Source organism: Triturus cristatus, chromosome 4_1 (assembly GCF_964204655.1).
Source record: "Triturus cristatus chromosome 4_1, aTriCri1.1, whole genome shotgun sequence".
Taxonomy (NCBI): Eukaryota; Metazoa; Chordata; class Amphibia; order Caudata; family Salamandridae; genus Triturus; species Triturus cristatus.
The window spans coordinates 311,178,129-311,196,534 of record NC_140585.1 but is presented as its reverse complement, the minus strand read 5'-3'; the positions used below and the strand labels follow the sequence as shown (position 1 = coordinate 311,196,534).

General features: G+C 46.2%; 1 protein-coding gene across 1 annotated transcript in view; it reads right to left on the bottom strand.

Moving 5' to 3' along the window:
• Window positions 1-12,379: 12,379 nt before the first annotated feature.
• The window catches only part of LOC146854848 (E3 ubiquitin-protein ligase TRIM39-like), a 93,517-nt gene continuing 87,490 nt past the window's right edge, over window positions 12,380-18,406 (bottom strand). The window contains exon 6 of the mRNA XM_085651049.1: window positions 12,380-13,264. Coding sequence (XP_085507175.1) covers window positions 12,750-13,264 — 515 coding nt within the window. The 3' untranslated portion in view covers window positions 12,380-12,749. The remainder of the gene's footprint in view (window positions 13,265-18,406) is intronic.

The window sequence follows — 18,406 nt, the reverse complement described above, 5'->3', positions numbered from 1 at the left end:
GGACCGTCACCTTCAACATGCCGGAGACTCCTCCCCATTCGAAGGGGACGCATTCTCTGCCCCGTCCGTTCAGCCGAATTCTCGGCTGAACGGACGGGGCAGAGAATGTTCGGCAGGATCTGCTCTGGTTTTACCAGGTGACAGCGGACGGCCGTCACACTGGCCCCCGTGTCACGTAGTGCTTCGGCCCGGCGTCCATTAATGTTCACCCACTGACTATATTTTCTGGTGTTGGCGGGTAGGGGAGCCCGCGGGACCATGTCTCTTCCCCCTAGGCACGCTAGAACCATGGCGGCCGGTTCCCACTCTTGTTGTTCCTGCTCGTATTCTTCCTGTCCTTCGGAGATTTGTTCTCCCCCCAGGGCGGCGGCAGCTACCTGGCGGGGTCTCGGAGTTTGGTTCTGTGGACAGTTCGGGTCATTGGCGTAGTGGCCGACTCGCTGGCATCGGTGACACGTGACATTGGCTCGGAACCCCGGGCGCATCGGGGGGTTGCCCCGGCTGGCCGGGGGAGGGGTGCTGGCAGCGGGAGCGGCCGGGACGGTGTCTCTTCCTCGTCCCTGGCCTCCTCCTCCTCCTCGGGGACGGTGCTGACCTTGGTTGTTCCGGTTCTGTTCGTGCGGCCCTCTCCGGCCCACTCGGGTGCTTTCCCACCGGTCAGCTTCGGCGGCGAGTTGCCGTGGGTCAGTCAATTTACTGTCGAGGAGGTGCTGCCTGAGCTCGACGAAGCAGTTGTTAGAGAGGTGCTCCCACACCATGAGATTAAAAAGTTGCTCGTAGGTCGTTACGTGGCTTCCCTTGATCCAACCCTCGAAGGCTCGGCTGAAATAGTTGACATATTCCACCCAAGTTGTACCCGGGATCCGGGTGCAGTCTCGGAACCTCTGGCGGTACATTTCGGGTGTGAGCCCATATCGGGTGAGGAGGGCAGCCTTCATGTGGTCATAGGATGACATCAGATGGTCCGGGAGCTGTAACAGGGCATCGCGGCCTTCATTGACGAATCTCCCCCATAGACCGGCTCCCCAGTCACTTCGATTGATCCGGTGGGAGGTCATGGCGATCTCGTAGGCCTTGAACCACTGTTGTATGTCGTCCTCTCGGACATACTCTCGAACGACATCCTTGGGGATGTGGACTTTCTTTTCTGTCGCTCCCGGGGTGCGCGGTCGCTCGGGCACCTCCAGTTCTTTGTTCTGCTTCCGTAGGTCTATTTCTGCCAGTTTGCGCTCGTGTTCGTACGCTAATCTCTTTTCTTCGAGCTCTCTCTGCATCTGTTTTTCTTCCCGTTCTTCTCGGAGCCGCAGATGTTCTAGGTTCAGTTTTTGTTCCACTAATTTTAGTTCACCGTCCATTTTGAGCCGTGCCATTTCTAGCTCATGTAGTCTGCTTTTTTCTCTCTCTTGGATCTCTTCCTGCGAGAGACCCGTTCTTCGCTCCTCGGGAGCCGTGGTGTTCCTCTCTGATGCTGCAATGTTTTGGTCCGGGGATCTCGCGGCCCCGGTTTCTGCCCACGACTCAATGGCGTGCTTGAAATCGTCTTTGGTACTCAGGCCGGTGGTAGCAATGCCTAGTTCAATGCAGAATTGTTTTAATTCACGATGGCTGTACTCTTCCAATTTCTCCATCTGGAATTTCTCGGTGGATCCGCTCTCTTTGGTTGACATTGTGGTTTCGTCGTGGGGTGAGCTACTCTCTGTACGATTACGCGTTGATTCGGATCGTGCCGCTGGCCACCAATGTTAGACGGACCGGGAGGGTCGGCCGAGGACAAGGGGAGAGGTCTCCGGGGAGAGCCGTCTCCAGCGATCGTACAGACGAGTAACTTCCCCCCCACAGATGTACACCACACAAAGATAAGGTTTAACGTTCTTTATAAGCAATCTTTAGGTACGATAGAATGGTACAAGGAGGTCAGGACTCAGGGGTCCCTTCGATTCTAGTCTCTTGGTTGGGAAAGGGGGTAGCGGGACAGTCTTGTTACCAATCTGGTAGATGCGATGATATGATGGATAGCTCACAATCCTCGAGCTCGGTGTTCTAGCTGGACGGGCCGCGGCAGCGCCAGCAGGTCCCGGTGAAGGAGGTCGTTACACGGTCCGCGGCAGCGCCAGCAGGTCCCAATGAAGGTGGTAGTTACAACGGTCCGCGGCAGCGCCAGCAGGTCCCAATGAAGGTGGTAGTTACAACGGTCCGCGGCAGCGCCAGCAGGTCCCGACGAGGATGGAGGATGCAGAAGGCCGCGGCAGCGCCAGCAGGCAGGATGATAGTTCACAAGGCAGGGCTACGGCAGCGCCGGTAGTCCGTCAAGGATGAGTTCTTCTCGGTGTCTCTCGACTCCAGGATACAACTGCCTTCCTGCCCTGGAGCTGCCCCAGTTATAGGTCTGGCGCCCTTTGATGTCCGGACCCTCGCACTTGGAGGTCGGGAGGTCCGGGATGAGGGAGTCCAGACACCCAGCAGGGGGGTGGAGCCAGCGCCCGGGGGAGCTGGGGGGCGATCGGCACCTGGCGGGGGAGAACCATTGACACTTCTTTCTCCCATCGACCTGCCAAGTGGTCCGTTCACCTCCTGGGTGGATGGTGGTGCCAGGATGTCGGGGCCTGGCCAGGCCCAGGGTTAGGGTCGAGCTGAGGCCACGCAGCCTCGTGGTGCAGTGTCCAAGATGGCAGCCGGGCCGGGCGAGGGAGCCGGTAGTGGTTCGGCCCCATGATACAGAGAGGTCCGGGGGCAGGAGTCCCGTCTGGGGACGGGGTGCGGGTTGTTTCTGTGGGTAACACCTGGAGGGCCGGGGCTCGGGCCCTGTCATGCGGGGAGGGAGCAAGCCCTTCACGTGGCCTGTCCAACAGACACCATCCGCACGATGAACTCCATCCACTCAGGATCTCCAACCGACCCCTGCCCTCACCACGTCTTCAACAAGGCCGACTCCGTCATCGCACCCCACCTGCGGGACATCATCAACGCCTCCTTCGACACCGTCACCTTCCCAGAGAGCTGGAAGCACGCCGAACTCAGCGCCCTACTGAAGAAACCATCAGCGGACCCCACCGACCTCAAAAACTACCGCCCCATCTCGCTCCTTCCTTTTCCGGCCAAAGTCATCGAGAAAACCGTCAACAGACAACTGCCCGCCTTCCTCGAGACGAACGGATCCCTCGACCACTCGCAGTCCGGCTTCCGGGTCAAACCACAGCACCGAGACCGCCCTCATCGCAGCCACCGATGACATCCGAGCTTTGCTCGACAACGGGGAAACAACGGCCCTCATCCTCCTGGACCTCTCCGCGGCGTTCGACACGGTCTGCCACCGCACCCTAGTGCAGCACCTCAACAACATCGGTATCCAGGAGAAGGCACTGGAATGGATCAGCTCCTTCCTCGCCGGAAGAACACAGAGAGTCCGCCTACCCCCGTTCAGATCCAGGCCACCAAAGTCATCTGCGGCGTACCACAAGGATCATCACTCAGCCCCACCCTCTTCAACGTCTACTTGAGCCCCCTCGCAGCCATCGCACGCCAACACAACCTCAACATCATCTCCTACGCCGATGACACCCAGCTGATCCTCTCCCTCACCAACGACCCCGCCACCGCCAGAACCAACCTACACGAAGGGATGAAAGACGTAGCCGAGTGGATGACGAACAGCCGCCTGAAACTGAACTCAGATAAGACGGAAGTCCTCATCCTGGGATCATAACCCTCCGCCTGGGACGACTCCTGGTGGCCCCCTGCCCTTGGCAGCGCACCCAAACCAACAGACCACGCACGCAACCTGGGCTTCGTCCTGGACTCCTCCCTCTCCATGACCAGACAAGTCAACGCCGTCTCCGCATCATGCTTCAACATCCTACGCATGCTACGTAAGATCTTCCGGTGGATCCCCACCGAAACCAGGAAGACGGTCACCCAGGCCCTCGTCACCAGCCGACTGGACTACGGCAACTCCCTCTATGCCGGAACAACAGCCAAACTCCAGAAACGACTCCAGCGCATCCAGAATGCCTCAGCACGCCTCCTCCTGGACATTCCCCGACACAGCCACATCTCCGTACACCTGAGAAACCTGCACTGGCTCCCCGTCAGCAAGAGAATCACGTTCCGACTCCTCACCCACGCACACAAAGCTCTCCACAACCAAGGCCCAAGATACCTCAACGACCGCTTGACCTTCTACACTCCCACCCGCCAGCTTCGATCAACCAGCCACGCCCTCGCCGCCGTCCCCCGCATCCGAAGAGCCACAACAGGAGAAAGATCCTTCTCCTACCTGGCTGCCAAGACGTGGAACTCCCTCCCCATCCACCTCCGCCTGACCCAAGACCACTTCTCCTTCAGGAAGCAACTCAAGACCTGGCTATTCGAGCAGTAGCGGACCCCCCTCCCCCAAGCGCCTTGAGACCCTCCGGGTGAGTAGCGCGCTATACAAATGCTTGATTGATTGATTGATTTAGGCAACAATAAATATGTAAAGGTAACCGCGGCAATTAATGTTTTTGTGGGAGAGAGATCAGAAGTTTTATCTAATGGCTGTTTCCACTCATTCTAAAGTAGCGCAGAGGATTAAGATGCCTACTGCAAAGAATATGTCCTTGTGTGTTCAGAGGTGTTCAGGCAACAATAAAAATGTAAAGGTAACTTTGGCGATTTATGGTACTGCTGGAGAGAGATGACAGTTTTATCTAGTGGCTGTTTACACTCATGCTAAAGTAGCACAGAGGATTAAAGTGCCTGCTGCAAAGAACCTTATGTGTCTGTAAGTTTTTAGGCAACAATAAAAATATATAGGTAACTTTGGCGATTAATGTTCCTGCTGGAGAGAGATGGACGTTTTATCTAGTGGCTGTTTACACTCATGCTGTAGTAGCGCAGAGGATTAAGATACCTACTGCAAAGAACATGCTCTTGTCTGTTCATACGTTTTCAGGTGACAATAAAAATGTAAAGGGAACTTTGGCGATTAATTTTCCTGCTGGAGAGAGATGGAAGTTTAATTTAGTGGCTGTTTCCAGTTATCCTAAAGTAGCGCAGAGGATTAAGATGCATGTCTGCTGCAAAGAACATGTCCTTGTATGTTCAGAGGTTTTCAGGCAACAATAAAAATGTAAAGGTAACTTTGGCGAATAAAGTTCCTTTTGGAGAGAGATGCTGAAGTACTGCAGACGATTAAGATGCCTGCTGGAAAGAACATGTCCTTGTGTGTTCATACGTTTTCAAGCGACAATCAAAATGTAAAGGTAACTTTGGCGATTAAAGTTCCTGTTGGAGAGAGATGGGAGTTTTATCTAGAGCCTGTTTCCACTCATGCTGAAGTAGCACAGAGGATTAAAATGTCTACTGCAATGAAAATGTGCTTGTGTGTTCAGAGGTTTTCAGGCAACAATAAAAATGTAAAGGTAACTTTGGCGAATAAAGTTCCTGCGGGAAAGAGATGGAAGTTTTATCTAGTGGCTGTTTCCACTCATGCTGAAGTAGCGCAGAGGATTAAGATACCTGCTGCAAAAATCATGCTCTTGTGTGTTCATACGTATTCAGGCAACAATAAAAATGTAAAGGGAACTTTGGCGATTAATGTTCCTGCTGGAGAGAGATGGGAGTTTAATTTAGGGGCTGTTTCCAGTGATAATAAAGTAGCGCAGAGGATTAAGATGCATGTCTGCTGCAAATAACATGTCCTTGTGTGTTCAGAGGTTTTCAGGCAACAATATAAATGTAAAGGTAACTTTGGCGATTAATATTACTGTTGGAGAGAGATGGGAGTTTTATCTAGAGCCTGTTTCCACTCATGCTGAAGTATCGCAGAGGATTAAGATGCCTGCTGCAAAGAACCTTGTGTGTCTGTAAGTTTTTACGCAACAGTAAAAATGTAAAGGTAACTTTGGCGATTAAAGTTCCTGTTGGAGAAAGATGGAAGTTCTATCTAGTGGCTGTTTCCACTCATGCTGAAGTAGCGCAGAGGATTAAGATGCCTGCGGCAAAGAACATGCTCTTGTGTGTTCACAGGTTTTCAGGCAACAATAAAAATGTAAAGGTAACTTTGGCGATTAAAGTTCCTGTTGGAGAGAGATGGAAGTTTTATTTAGAGCCTGTTTACACTCATGCTGAAGTAGTGCCGAGGATTAAGATGCTTGCTGCAAAGAACATGCTCTTGTGTGTTCATACGTTTTCAGGCGACAATAAAAATGTAAAAGTAAATTTGGCGATTAAAGTTCCTGCGGGAAAGAGATGAAAGTTTTATCTAGTGGCTGTTTCCACTCATGCTGAAGTAGCACAGAGGATTAAGATACCTGCTGCAAAGAACATGTCCTTGTGTGTTCATACATTTTCAGGCGACAGTAAAAATGTAAAGGGACTTTGGCGATTAATGTTCCTGCTGGAGAGAGATGGGAGTTTAATTTAGTGGCTGCTTCCAGTGATGCTAAAGAAGCGCAGAGGATTAAGATGCATGCCTGCTGCAAAGAACATGTTCTTGTGTGTTCAGAGGTTTTCAGGCAACAATAAAAATGTAAAGGTAACTTTGGCGATTAAAGTTCCTGTTGGAGAGAGATGGGAGTTTATCTAGAGCCTGTTTCCACTCATGCTGAAGTAGTGCAGAGGATTAAGATGCCTGCTGCAAAGAACATGTCCTTGTGTGTTCAGAGGTTTTCAGGCAACAATAAAAATGTAAAAGTAAATTTGGCGATTAAAGTTCCTGCGGGAAAGAGATGAAAGTTTTATCTAGTGGCTGTTTCCACTCATGCTGAAGTAGCACAGAGGATTAAGATACCTGCTGCAAAGAACATGTCCTTGTGTGTTCATACATTTTCAGGCGACAGTAAAAATGTAAAGGGACTTTGGCGATTAATGTTCCTGCTGGAGAGAGATGGGAGTTTAATTTAGTGGCTGCTTCCAGTGATGCTAAAGAAGCGCAGAGGATTAAGATGCATGCCTGCTGCAAAGAACATGTTCTTGTGTGTTCAGAGGTTTTCAGGCAACAGTAAAAATGTAAAGGTAACTTTGGCGATTACAGTTCCTGCAGGACGGAAATTGAAGTTTTATCTCGTGGCTGTTTCCACTGATGCTAAAGGATCACAGAGGATTAAGATGCCTGCTGCAAAGAACATGTCCTTTTGTAGCAAGAGGTTTTCAGGGTAGAATAAAAATGTAAAGGTAACCTCGGCAATTAATGTTTCTGTGGGAGAGAGATCGGAAGTTTTAGCTAGTGTCTGTTTCCACTCACGTTAAAGTAGCGCAGAGGATTAAGGTGCCTGCTGCAAAGAACCATGTGTGTCTAAGTTTTTAGGCAACAATAAAAACTGTAAAGGTAACTTTTGAGATTAATGTTCCTGCTGGAGAGAGATGGGTGTTTTATCTAGTGGCTGTTAGGTGAACTTTGGCGATTAATGTTCCTGCTGGAGAGAGATGGGAGTTTAATTTAGTGGCTGTTTCCAGTGATGCTAAAGTAGCGTAGAGGATTAAGATACCTGCTGCAAAGAACATGACCTTGTGTTTTCAGAGGTTTTCAGCCAAAAACAATAAAAATGTAAAGGTAACTTTGGCGATTAATGTTCCTGTTGGAGAGAGATGGGAGTTTAATTTAGTGGCTGTTTCCAGTAATGCTAAAGTAGCGCAGAGAATTAAGATGCCTGTTGCAAAGAACATGTCCTTGTGTTTTCAGAGGTTTTCAGGCAACAATAAAAACTGTAAAGGTAACTTTGGCGATTAATGTACCTGCTGGAGAGAGATGGGAGTTTAATTTAGTGGCTGTTTCCAGTAATGCTAAAGTAGCGCAGAGGATTAAGATGCCTGCTGCAAAGAACATGTCCTTGTGTGTTCAGAGGTTTTCAGGCAACAAAAAAAATGTAAAGGTAACTTTGGAGATTAAAGTTCCTGCGGGAAAGAGATGGAAGTTTTATCTAGTGGCTGTGTCCACTTATGCTGAAGTAGCTCAGAGGATTAAGATGCCTGCTGGAAAGAACATGCTCTTGTGTGTTCAGAGGTTTCCAGGCAACAGTAAAAATGTAAAGGTAACTTTGGCAATTAATGTTCCTGCAGTACGGAAATGGAAGTTTTATCTAGTTGCTGTTTCCACTGATGCTAAAGGATCACAGAGGATTAAGATGCCTACTGCAAAGAACATGTCCCTGTGTGTTCAGAGGTTTTTAGGCAACAATAAAAATGTAAAGGTAACCTCAGCAATTAATGATTTTGTGGGAGAGAGATCAGAAGTTTTATCTAGTGGCTGTTTCCACTCATGCTAAAGTAGCGCAGAGGATTAAGATGCCTGCTGTAAAGAACATGTCCTTGTGAGGTTTTCAGACAACAATAAAAATGTATAGGTAACTTTGGCGATTAATGTTACTGCTGGAGAGAGATGGGAGTTTAATTTAGTGGCTGTTTCCACTCATGCTGAAGTAGCGCAGAGGATTAAGATACCTACTGCAAAGAACATGCTCTTGTCTGTTCATACGTTTTCAGGTGACAATAAAAATGTAAAGGGAACTTTGGCGATTAATTTTCCTGCTGGAGAGAGATGGAAGTTTAATTTAGTGGCTGTTTCCAGTTATCCTAAAGTAGCGCAGAGGATTAAGATGCATGTCTGCTGCAAAGAACATGTCCTTGTATGTTCAGAGGTTTTCAGGCAACAATAAAAATGTAAAGGTAACTTTGGCGAATAAAGTTCCTTTTGGAGAGAGATGCTGAAGTAGTGCAGACGATTAAGATGCCTGCTGGAAAGAACATGTCCTTGTGTGTTCATACGTTTTCAAGCGACAATAAAAATGTAAAGGTAACTTTGGCGATTAAAGTTCCTGTTGGAGAGACGTGGGAGTTTTATCTAGAGCCTGTTTCCACTCATGCTGAAGTAGCACAGAGGATTAAAATGTCTACTGCAATGAAAATGTGCTTGTGTGTTCAGAGGTTTTCAGGCAACAATAAAAATGTAAAGGTAACTTTGGCGAATAAAGTTCCTGCGGGAAAGAGATGGAAGTTTTATCTAGTGGCTGTTTCCACTCATGCTGAAGTAGCGCAGAGGATTAAGATACCTGCTGCAAAAATCATGCTCTTGTGTGTTCATACTTATTCAGTCAACAATAAAAATGTAAAGGGAACTTTGGCGATTAATGTTCCTGCTGGAGAGAGATGGGAGTTTAATTTAGGGGCTGTTTCCAGTGATAATAAAGTAGCGCAGAGGATTAAGAGGCATGTCTGCTGCAAATAACATGTCCTTGTGTGTTCAGAGGTTTTCAGGCAACAATAGAAATGTAAAGGTAACTTTGGCGATTAATATTACTGTTGGAGAGAGATGGGAGTTTTATCTAGAGCCTGTTTCCACTCATGCTGAAGTATCGCAGAGGATTAAGATGCCTGCTGCAAAGAACCTTGTGTGTCTGTAAGTTTTTACGCAACACTAAAAATTTAAAGGTAACTTTGGCGATTAAAGTTCCTGTTGGAGAAAGATGGAAGTTCTATCTAGTGGCTATTTCCACTCATGCTGAAGTAGCGCAGAGGATTAAGATGCCTGCTGCAAAGAACATGCTCTTGTGTGTTCACAGGTTTTCAGGCAACAATAAAAATGTAAAGGTAACTTTGGCGATTAAAGTTCCTGTTGGAGAGAGATGGAAGTTTTATTTAGAGCCTGTTTACACTCATGCTGAAGTAGCGCAGAGGATTAAGATGCCTGCTGCAAAGAACATGCTCTTGTGTGTTCATACATTTTCTGGCGACAATAAAAATGTAAAGTGAACTTTGGCGATTAATGTTCCTGCTGGAGAGAGATGGGAGTTTAATTTAGTGGCTGTTTCCAGTGATGCTAAAGTAGGGCAGAGGATTAAGATGCATGTCTGCTGCAAAGAACATGTCCTTGTGTGTTCAGAGGTTTTCAGGCAACAATAAAATTGTAAAGGTAACTTGGGCGATTAATGTTACTGCTGGAGAGAGATGGAACTTTTATCTAGTGGCTGTTTCCACTCATGTTAAAGTAGCACAGAGGATTAACGTGCCTGCTGCAAAGAACCTTGTGTGTCTGTACGTTTTTAGGCAACACTAAAAATGTAAAGGTAACTTTGGCGATTAATGTTCCTGCTGGAGAGAGATGGAAGTTTTATCTGGTTGCTGTTTATACTAATGCTAAAGTAGTGCCGAGGATTAAGATGCTTGCTGCAAAGAACATGCTCTTGTGTGTTCATACGTTTTCAGGCAACAATAAAAATGTAAAGGTAACTTTGGCGATTAATGTTCCTGCTGGAGAGGGATGGAAGTTTAATTTAGTGGCTGTTTCCAGTGATGCTAAAGTAGAGCAGAGGGTTAGGATGCATGTCTGCTGCAAAGATCATGTCCTTGTTTGTTCAGAGCTTTTCAGTCAACAATAAAAATGTAAAGGTAACTTTGGCGATTAAAGTTCCTGTTGGAGAGAGATGGGAGTTTATCTAGAGCCTGTTTCCACTCATGCTGAAGTAGTGCAGAGGATTAAGATGCCTGCTGCAAAGAACATGTCCTTGTGTGTTCAGAGGTTTTCAGGCAACAATAAAAATGTAAAAGTAAATTTGGCGATTAAAGTTCCTGCGGGAAAGAGATGAAAGTTTTATCTAGTGGCTGTTTCCACTCATGCTGAAGTAGCGCAGAGGATTAAGATACCTGCTGCAAAGAACATGTCCTTGTGTGTTCATACATTTTCAGGCGACAGTAAAAATGTAAAGGGACTTTGGCGATTAATGTTCCTGCTGGAGAGAGATGGGAGTTTAATTTAGTGGCTGCTTCCAGTGATGCTAAAGAAGCGCAGAGGATTAAGATGCATGCCTGCTGCAAAGAACATGTTCTTGTGTGTTCAGAGGTTTTCAGGCAACAATAAAAATGTAAAAGTAAATTTGGCGATTAAAGTTCCTGCGGGAAAGAGATGAAAGTTTTATCTAGTGGCTGTTTCCACTCATGCTGAAGTAGCGAAGAGGATTAAGATACCTGCTGCAAAGAACATGTCCTTGTGTGTTCATACATTTTCAGGCGACAGTAAAAATGTAAAGGGACTTTGGCGATTAATGTTCCTGCTGGAGAGAGATGGGAGTTTAATTTAGTGGCTGCTTCCAGTGATGCTAAAGAAGCGCAGAGGATTAAGATGCATGCCTGCTGCAAAGAACATGTTCTTGTGTGTTCAGAGGTTTTCAGGCAACAATAAAAATGTAATGGTAACTTTGGCAATTAAGGTTCCTTCTGGAGAGAGACAGTAGAGTTTTATCTAGTGGCTGTTCCGACTCATGTTAAAGTGATGCAGAGGATTAAGAGCCCTGCTGCAAAGAACATGTCCTTGTGTGTCCAGAGTTTTTCAGGCAACAATAAAAATGTAAAGGTAACCTTGGCTATTAATGTTTCTGTGGAAGAGAGATAGGAAGTTTTATCTTGTGGCTGCTTCCACTCATGCTAAAGTAGCACAGAGGATTTAGATGCCTGCTGCAAAGAACATGTCCTTGTGTGGTCTGAGGTTATCACGCAATAATAAAAATCTAAAGTTAACTTTGGAAATTAATGTTCCTGCAGGAGACAGATCGGAGTCTTATCCAATGGCTGTTTCCACTTATGCTAAAGTTTCGCAGAGGATTAAGATGCCTGCTGCAAAGAACATTTCCTTGTGAGTTCAGAGGTTTTCAGGCGACAATAAAAATGTAAATGTAACTTTGGCGATTAAGGTTCCTGCGGGAGTGAGAAGGAAGTTGTAGCTAGTGGCTGTATCCTTGAAGGAGTATGTGGGGATGGTCTACAGCGGAACTAGATTTCACTTTACTAAAAAGTGTTGGAAGAGTTTATCTGGTAATGGGGAGGGGGCGTTTGTGAGGCAAACTGTGGGTGAGTCCAGAGTCCTTTTTTTGGTGGTAGAAATTGGTGTGTTTATTGTACTTTATGGGGAACAGTAAATTTCGTAGATTTAAAAAAAAAAAAGTTGCTAGATCATTGCAATGAGTGACTATAGGTTCTGGGAAATTGCCGCCAATCGATGTGGTTAGGGATTTAACAATTTGGAAACACAAACAGTAAACGTAAGAGTTAACGACAGGCCGGTAGTTTTGTTGTTTTCAATCGATATTTTACTATTATAAACGTGTTAGATTGGTCCATGGGGCCATGCATATTGCATTTACCCTTATTGCCCTTCAATAGTTTGTAGACAAGCATTATTAATCTAATTACAATTGGGGATTTTTGTTGTAAAGATGCATATGCCACCCACATGCACCCCAGCACACTACCCACATGCATCCCACCAACACACACCTTATAACAACACACCACACCATGCCACTGCCCCATGTCACTGCACTAGACACCAAGTTTGCAGTACGGAGCACAGCAGCCACACTGCTCTGCAACATACCTAAACACTAACAACCTCCTAAAGGCGGGACCTGTTGGCTATGCCATTGCTTGTTTAATTCTACAGAGACTTTATCATATGTTACATGATTTTAGGTGCAAGATTCACATGGCAAACATTGTCTGCCCTTGTTTTAAAAATGTACAAGGAAAAGAGATACATAGTTTCAGGTGAGGTTTCTGGTTGTCATGGAAACAGGTCAGAGGGTCATTGTGAAGAAGGTCCTTTGGAATGTTGGTGTTTGAAGGATCTTTGGAATGTTGGTGTTTGAAGGTTCTTTGGAATGTTGGTGTTTGAAGGATCTTTGGAATGTTGGTGTTTGAAGATTCTTTGGAATGGTGGTGTTTGAAGATTCTTTGGAATGTTGGTGTTTGAACGGTGGATGACAGTTGAGGGGGAGTCACTCTCACACCAGCCTCAGCTCCATTCCTTCATAGAGACAGAAGTACGGGAAGAGCCTCTGTGTGAAGGGCGCCTGCGGGAAGGAGTAGAGAAGCTCCTTGGAGTCAGCATTGTAGAGGGACAGCTGCCCATCCTCGTAGTCCAGATACACCCCCAGCTTCAGGGGCTTCTCACGAGGGGACAGAGGGGTCTGAGGGGAGGTGAGAGCCTTGTACTGACCCTCACACCCCTGCACAGCCCAGACTCCCCCCTCAGGTGACCATGTGAAGTCTCCCTTCCTGTCCACAGACTCTGCTGCGACCCCCACACGCCACAGCGCCCCCTCCTCCTGCAGCAGCTGCACCTCCCAGGAATGTCTGCCGGAGGTGAACCCCTCGCTCCCCAGCACACAGCGGTGGTTGTTGAATCTCTTGGGGGTGTCCGGCAGGGGCTGTACTCTGCCCGTCTCTCTCACACGTCTCCCCCCCTCAGACAGGAGGAGCTCACGATGAACTGTGTCAGGATCCAGAGTCACCATCACTGCAGGGAAGAGATTCACAATTATTGATTTAATGATACAAAGAAAGGCTGTAATTACTGCTTCTGTTTTACATATGATTAATGTACACCACTTCTGGAAGGAGCACATGGCGCTAGAGAGCGCGCCGCACTAGACTGCTCACTACACTAAAGCGCGCGACACTAGACTGCTCACTAAACTAAAGCGCGCGGCACTAGACCGCTCACTACACTAAAGCGCACAGCACTACACTGATCACTACACTAAAGCGTGCGGCACTAGACTGCTCACTACACTGAAGCGCATTGCACTAGACTGCTCACTACACTAAAGCAAGCAGCACTAGACTGCTCACTAGACTAAAGCACGCAGCACTAGACTGCTCACTACACTAAAGCGCGCATTCATCTAGAGCACACACTACACCGAACAGCACACTGCACTTCATAGGACATTCTACTACACACTACACGCAGCATACTACATTGCTTTACCACACATGACGCACACTACAATAGCAGAGAGTAACAGTAACTTGATTAGATGGTACAGAGTGATAGAGCTACTCCAAGGTTTACTGTACCAATCAGTACTCTCTAATAGATAGTATAGAGTAACAGAGCTACAAGAAGGTAAACAGTACTAGTCAGTACAGTGCATTAGATAGCACAGAGTGACAGAACCACTATAAGAAAACAGTACTAGTTAGTACACTGGAGGTATAGAGTACCACTCGGTACACTCCATTAGATGGTACAGAGTGACACAGATACTGCAAGGTATATTGTACTAGTCAGTACACTGCAATATATGGGTCTGAGTGACAGAGCTACTAGAAGGTCTACTGTACTAGTCAGTACACCCCATTAGATGGTACAGAGTGACAGAGCTACCCCAAGGTATCGTACTAGCGCCAGGACACTGCATTGGACGGTGTAGAGTAGGAGAACTACTAGAAGGTATACAGTAGTAGTCAGTACACTGCATTACATGGTACTGAGTAACAGAGCTACGGGAAGGTATACTGTACTAGTCAGTACACTGCATCATATGGCACAGAGTCGCTGAGCTACTCCAAGGCATACATTACTTGTCAGTACTACTGAAGTGTACTGTACTAGTCAATACACTTCAATAGATGGTGCGGAGTGAGAGAGCTACTAGAAGGTACATAGTAGTAGTCAGTACACTGCAATACATGTCACAGAGTGACAGAGGTACTAGAAGTGTACAGTACTAGTCAGTACACTCCATTAGATGGTGCAGAGTGACGGAGCTCCTCCAAGGTATACTGTACTAGTCAGGACACTGTGTTATATGACAGAGAGCAACAGAGCTACTCCAAGGTGTACAGTACTAGGCAGTACACAGCATTAGATGGCACAGAGTGACAAAGCTACTCGAAGGTATACCGTACTAGTCAGTACACTGCATTGGATGGTGTTGAGTAGAAGAACTACTAAAAGGTATACAGTAGTAGTCAGTACACTGCATTAGATGGTACTGAGTGACAGAGCTACTGGAACGTATACTGTACTAGTCAGTACACTCTGTTAGATGGCATAGAGTAACAGCTACTCTAAGGTATACAGTACTAGTCAGTACACTGCATTTGATGGTACAGAGTAAGAGAGCTGCAAGACAATATACAGGACTAGTCAGTACACTGCATTAGATGGTACTGAGTGACAGAGCTACTCGAAGGTATATTATACTAGTCAGTACACTGCATTAGATTGAACTGAGTGACAGAGCTACTCAAAGGTATACTGTACTAGTCGGTACACTGTATTAGATGGCACTGAGTGACAGAGCTACTACAAGTTAAACAGTACTAGTCAATACACGGTATAATATTGTACAGACAGAGAGAGCAACTAGAAGTGTACTGTACTAGTCAGTACACTGTATTAGATTTACACAGTGAGAGAGTTACTAGAAGTTATATACTACTAGTCAGTACACTGTATTAGATGGCACAGAGTGACAGAGCTACTACAAGGTAAACAGTACTAGTCAGTACACTGTATTAGATGGCACAGAGTGACAGAGCTACTACAAGGTAAACAGTACTAGTCAGTACACTGAATTGGATTGCACAGAGTGAGAGAGCTACTAGAAGTTATATAGTACTAGTCGGTACACTGCATTAGATGCCACAGAAACAGAGGAACTAGAAGTGTACTCTACTAGTCAGTACACTGCATTCAATGGAACGGAGTGACAGAGGTACTAGGAGTGTACTGTACTAATCCATTAGATAGTGACAGACATATACGAAGGTATATTGTACTAGTCAGTACACTCTGTTATATGACAGAGGCACAGAGCTACTCCAAGGTATACAGTACTAGGCAGAACCCTGTATTGGATGGCGCAGAGTAGGAGAGCTACTAGAAGGTATACAGTACTAGTCAGTAAACTGCATTGGATGGTACAGAGTGAGAGGTACTCCAAGGTATACAGTACTATTCAGTGCACTGCATGAGATGGCACATATTAAGAGAGGTACTAGAAGTGTACTGTAATAGTCAATACACTGTATACATGGCACAGAGAGGCAGAGCTACTCCAAGGTATACAGTGCTAGTCAGTACACTGCATTGGATGGTACGGAGTAAGAGAGCTACTAGAAGGTATACTATACTAGTCAGTACACTGCATTAGATATCACAGTGACAGAGCTACTCCAAGGCATACTGTAATAGTATGTACTCTATATTAGATGGTACAGAGTAAGAGAGCAACTCGAAGATAAACAGTACTAGGCAGTACACTGCACTGGATGGTAGTGTAGGAGAGCTATTAGAAGGAATACTGTACTAGTCAGTACACTGCATTAGATGGTACAGTAACAGGGCTACTGGAAGGTGTATTGTACTAGTCAGTACACTGTATTGGATATTACAGAGTGACAGAGCCACTCCAAGGCATATTGTACTAGTCAGTAGAACACTCTAGATGGTACCAGGTGACAGAGCTACTCCAAGGTATACGGTACTTGTCAGTATACTGCATTACATAGTACAGAGTTATTCCAAGGCATACTGTACTGGTCAGTACTATATATAAGATAGTACGGAGCAAGAGAACTACTCGAAAATATAGAGTACTTTTCAGTACACTGCATTAAATGGCACAGAGCGACAGAGCTACTGCATGGTATACAGTACTAGTCCGCACACTGCATTAGGTGGTACAGAGTAAGAGAGCTACAAGAAAGTGTACTTTACTAGTCAGTGCACTTTAATCGATGTTACAGAGTAACAGAGACCCTCGAAGCCACACTGTACTAGTCAGTACACTGCACTTCAAGGTAGGGAGTAACAGAGCTACTAGAAGTGTGATGTGCTAGTCAGTACACTGCATTAGATGGCATAGAGTAGGAGCACTACTAGAAGATATACAGTACTAGTATACAGCACTGGAAAATGCAGAGTTTGAGAGATAATAGAAGGTACACTGTAGTAGTCAGCACACTGCATTAGATGGTGCAGAGCAACAGAGAGACCAGAAGGTGTACTGTACTAGTCAGTAAACTGCAGTAGATGGAACAGAGTAGTTTAAGAGCTGCTACATGGTATTCTGTACTACTCAGTACACTGCAAAACATAGTACAGAGTAACAGAGTTAGTCCAACGCATACTGTACAAGTCAATACTCTACATTAGATGGTAAGGGAGTACCAGAGCTACTAGAAGGAATACAGGGCTACTCAGTACACTGTATTAGATGGCACAGAGTGACAGCACTACTCCAAGGTATACAGTACTACTCAGTACAGTGCTTTGGATGGTGCAGAGTAGGAGAGCTACTAGAAGGTATACATTACTAGTCAGTACACTGTATTAGATGGTACAGAGTGACAGAGCTACTGGAAGGTAAACCGTATTAGTGAGTACTCTGCATTAGATGGTACAGAGTGGCAGAACTACTCCAAGGTATACAGCACTAGTCAGTACACTGTATTAGATGGCACAGAGTAACCGAGCAACTCCAAGGTATAAAGCACAAGTCAGTACACTGCATCGGATAGTGCAGAGTAACAGATCTACTAGAAGGTATACTATTCTAGTCAGTACACTGCATTAGATGGCACAGAGTGACAGGGTTTCTACAAGATATATTGTACTAGTCAGTACTCTATATTAGATGGTACAGAGCAAAAGAGCTACTAGAAGGTATACTGTAGTAGTCAGCAAACTGCGTTAGATGTCACAGAGTGACAACGCTACTCCAAGGTATACAGTACTACTCAGTACATTGCATTAGATGGTAGAGTGACAGAGATACCAGAAGGCATACTTTATTTGTCACTGGACTGTATTGTATGTTACAGAGTGACAGAGCAACTTCAAGGCATACTGTACTAGGCCTTACACTGCATTGAATAGTAAAGAATAACAGAGCAAGAGCTACTAGAAGGTAAACAGTACTAGACAGTACACTGCATTAGATGGTACAGAATGACAGAGTAGAAGGTATACTGTACTAGTCAGTACACTGCATTAGATGGTAGAGAGCGATAGAACTCCTAGAAGGTGTACTGTACTAGTCAGTACACTGCATTAGATAGTACAGAGTACCAGAGCTACTAAAAGACAAACTGTACTAGTCAGTACACGGCATTAGATTGCACAGAGTGACAGAACTACACCAAGGTATATGTACTAGTCAGTACACTTCATTAGATAGGACAGAGTAACAGAGCTACTAGAAGGAATATTGTACTAGTCAGTAGACTGCATTATATAGTACATTGTAAGATGTGTACTCCAAGGTATACTGTATTAGTCATTACCTCCTCGTAAGTCATCCTCGACACATGATTAACAAAGTGAGCTTCAGCTCCACACCAGAACCCTCCAAAGCAAAAGTTAGCCTCCTACGCCTCCCATCCCTTCCCAACATGGCCGACCCCTATCACCCCTGACCTCTATAAGAGGAGGGCCAGCCCAACCCTCAGGCTGTTTTTTTGGTTCTGTGCTGCAGATTCTCCAGAGCGTGTTTCAGGTAAGTGGTTCCTGCTGTAGCTGGAACTGGGGTCCCTGGTTGGTGGCACTGCTCTAGCGGGCCCTAGGACTCTGGGACCATCCTGCTTCCTTCCCCCGGTGTCAGGTCTGGGCAGGTTAGGCTCTGCTTTAGCGAGTCAAGGGGTTTAC